The sequence below is a fragment of the Palaemon carinicauda genome, chromosome 10, assembly GCF_036898095.1.
Source record: "Palaemon carinicauda isolate YSFRI2023 chromosome 10, ASM3689809v2, whole genome shotgun sequence".
Lineage (NCBI taxonomy): Eukaryota > Metazoa > Arthropoda > Malacostraca > Decapoda > Palaemonidae > Palaemon > Palaemon carinicauda.
In genome coordinates this window covers 70,134,185-70,136,684 of record NC_090734.1, presented here as the reverse complement: position 1 = coordinate 70,136,684, position 2,500 = coordinate 70,134,185, and the positions used below count along the sequence as shown (strand labels likewise).

The 2,500-nt window shown below is 38.3% G+C and overlaps 1 protein-coding gene across 1 annotated transcript in view; it reads left to right on the top strand.

Moving 5' to 3' along the window:
• The first annotated feature begins 1,275 nt into the window (after positions 1–1,275).
• Positions 1,276–2,500, top strand: part of LOC137648041 (ero1-like protein) — a 453,186-nt gene continuing 451,961 nt past the window's right edge. Inside the window, exons 1-2 of the mRNA XM_068380983.1 lie at positions 1,276–1,314; positions 2,054–2,137. Of these exons, the coding sequence (XP_068237084.1) occupies positions 1,276–1,314; positions 2,054–2,137 (123 nt within the window). The remainder of the gene's footprint in view (positions 1,315–2,053; positions 2,138–2,500) is intronic.

The following is a 2,500-nucleotide window of genomic DNA, read 5'->3' as shown; positions in this document are numbered from 1 at the left end:
TTTTGTAAAAACTAAATCTATCAATGATTACTAGTCCTTGCCTTTAGGTGCAACCCCCTTTTTTCATGAAATAGCTATAATAAAATGAAATAAACAATTCACTCTTACCATATATCCCTACTCTTCGTACTGTTGTAAATATCCTCTCCTACTGCGAAGAATCTTGCAAGCAGTCAGCAGAAAAGGGACCCTGATGCCTAATGTCCCCTCCGGCCCCTACCCTGAGTATGGTACTTCATGAAGCACTCTCCAGTCACTTGGCACAAGGCATATTTTGCTGTGTGAGCACTGATACACAGTATCTTGGCAGATACCATTCCTGGAGCACACATGACACACTTTTTGTTGGCGTGAACGACCAAGTTTCTCATGTCTGTGTACCACTCTCACACCACCAATCATGGTACCACTTGCAATGAGCCTATGAGGGTGGTCGGGTCTAGGTCCAAGGGGAAGTGTGGGAACTGGAGGGCTAACATCGGCGGGAGGGGCTTCAGCACCCACGGGGTCATCAACAGCTTCTTTAGCAGCAGCAGCAGGTGGAGAAGGACTAGGTGGAAACCTGTCAAAGCTCTCTTCCACAGGAATATCAGGGGCATGTGGAATCAGGCCACATAGCAGGGTCAAAATGAAGAAGGGCCGTAGCAATCGCCTCATGATATTTCCAGAATGACAGGCACTTCTTATTCCTATCAAGCCGGTACTTCTGATAGAGGACCTAGGAGTTGAACACGGCCAATTGTAAGAGGTAGAGGATAGTCTTTTTGGTCCATCTACGAGATCTGGCAAAAGTGTAGTAGTTCATCATCTGGTCAAAATGATCAACTCCTCCCATATAGATGATGTAATCACCAAGAGCCTGGAAAGATAAGAAAATGTGGTAGTACCTAAGAGTCTGGCTGTTCTTGGATGTCTGGAAATCCCTGTAATTGCTAGCCTTCCTCTGTCAATCCTGGCGAGAAAATAGACTTCTGCCTTGTGCTGCTCTGTTGGGAGCACATTAGGGACAGCCCAAATTTTAGGAGAATTAACTGTTGGTTTGGGAGCACTTATGGGATGTTAGGGACAGAAAAGATGGAAAGTGACACAGGATAAAGTGGATGCAACTGCAGGTGGGTAACTATCAGCCCCCCCCCCTTTTATTTTTACATTAGCGGTCACAAGGCTAATAATTATAGAAGTTATTAGCTGAGATTTCCAAATAGATATGCAATAGATGATATCACAGAATTTAAAAATGAGTGAGAAACTGAAGTTAAAGTACAAATATACAAAATGCCAAATAAACAAATGGTGGGTAGACTTCAAAGAAGGGTACGTCGTAAACCTGCACCATAATAGTGTACGCTTGTTCTGTCAGCAGGAACAGGAAATAGAAAAACTGAAAAATTAAAACCAAGAACTAATTATACAATTGATAGAGATCATATGCAAGTTCCAGTGGTTAGAAATAAGGAACACAGAAGTCATAGATGATTATGTAGAAAATTGGATTAATATCCAAGAAATACAAAATAATGTAAAATGAAGGGCAGAACCTAGAGAGGAAATAACCAACAAAAGCAGAAAGTCCATGAAACCCACTTGAGGAAGTGTAGGTAAGGTCAAGAAGACTAAACAACAAAGGCATAATTGCAGGAACATCAGTTACTGTAAAGTCACGGAGACATTATCTATTCTACAAATGTCTATTGTGATATAAAACCTCATTGTAGTTAGATTAAAGTAGCTTAATTGAACATTAATCATATTTTAGACTCTTCGGTTCTCTGAAGATGAAAAGTAGTAACATTTTTAACAAGACTGTAAGAAGCTGGGCTTTAGGGTATTAAGAGAGCAATAAGATTGGATAAAGGCTGAAAGTAATTGTGTTTTCTTTAATGTATCTTTCATCACTTGAGAATATTTTTCCTCGATGTACCAGGTAGTAGGTTGGAGTGGAATATACCGGTAATTAATGCTTCAAACCAGCATAAATCTTAACTTATTTAAATGATTAAGACCAAGTAAAAACTGCATACATCTGATTATAATGAGATTTAATATATTCCAGGTGAACCTGAAGAAAGACTGCCCTTTTTGGGAAGATGATAGCAAATGTGCCATTCGTTACTGTAGTGTCCAGCCTTGCACTAATGTAAGTATAGTATAATTTTCATGGAATTGTTACCAGTACAGCATTTTTAGACTTAATTTTATGAAAGATAATTTTAAGGAAATCATTGGTTTACTTCTGTACTGTAATTAGATTATGGTATGTTTGTAGAATTAAGTCGGATATTAAGTTGGGAAATTCATATTTCAAAGACTGATTGTTCTTCCAAGATATTTTGCTCTATGAATATCCCAAGAATATCTTCAGTATATAGTGATATACTGTACTCAATTTTTTTCTTCTCATGACGACATTTAGTATTTATTTTATTTTCTGTTCTTGTTTTATCTTATTTTGCATTAACTAGAAATGGGCATTCTGGTACCCCTCTTAACACTAGAATGG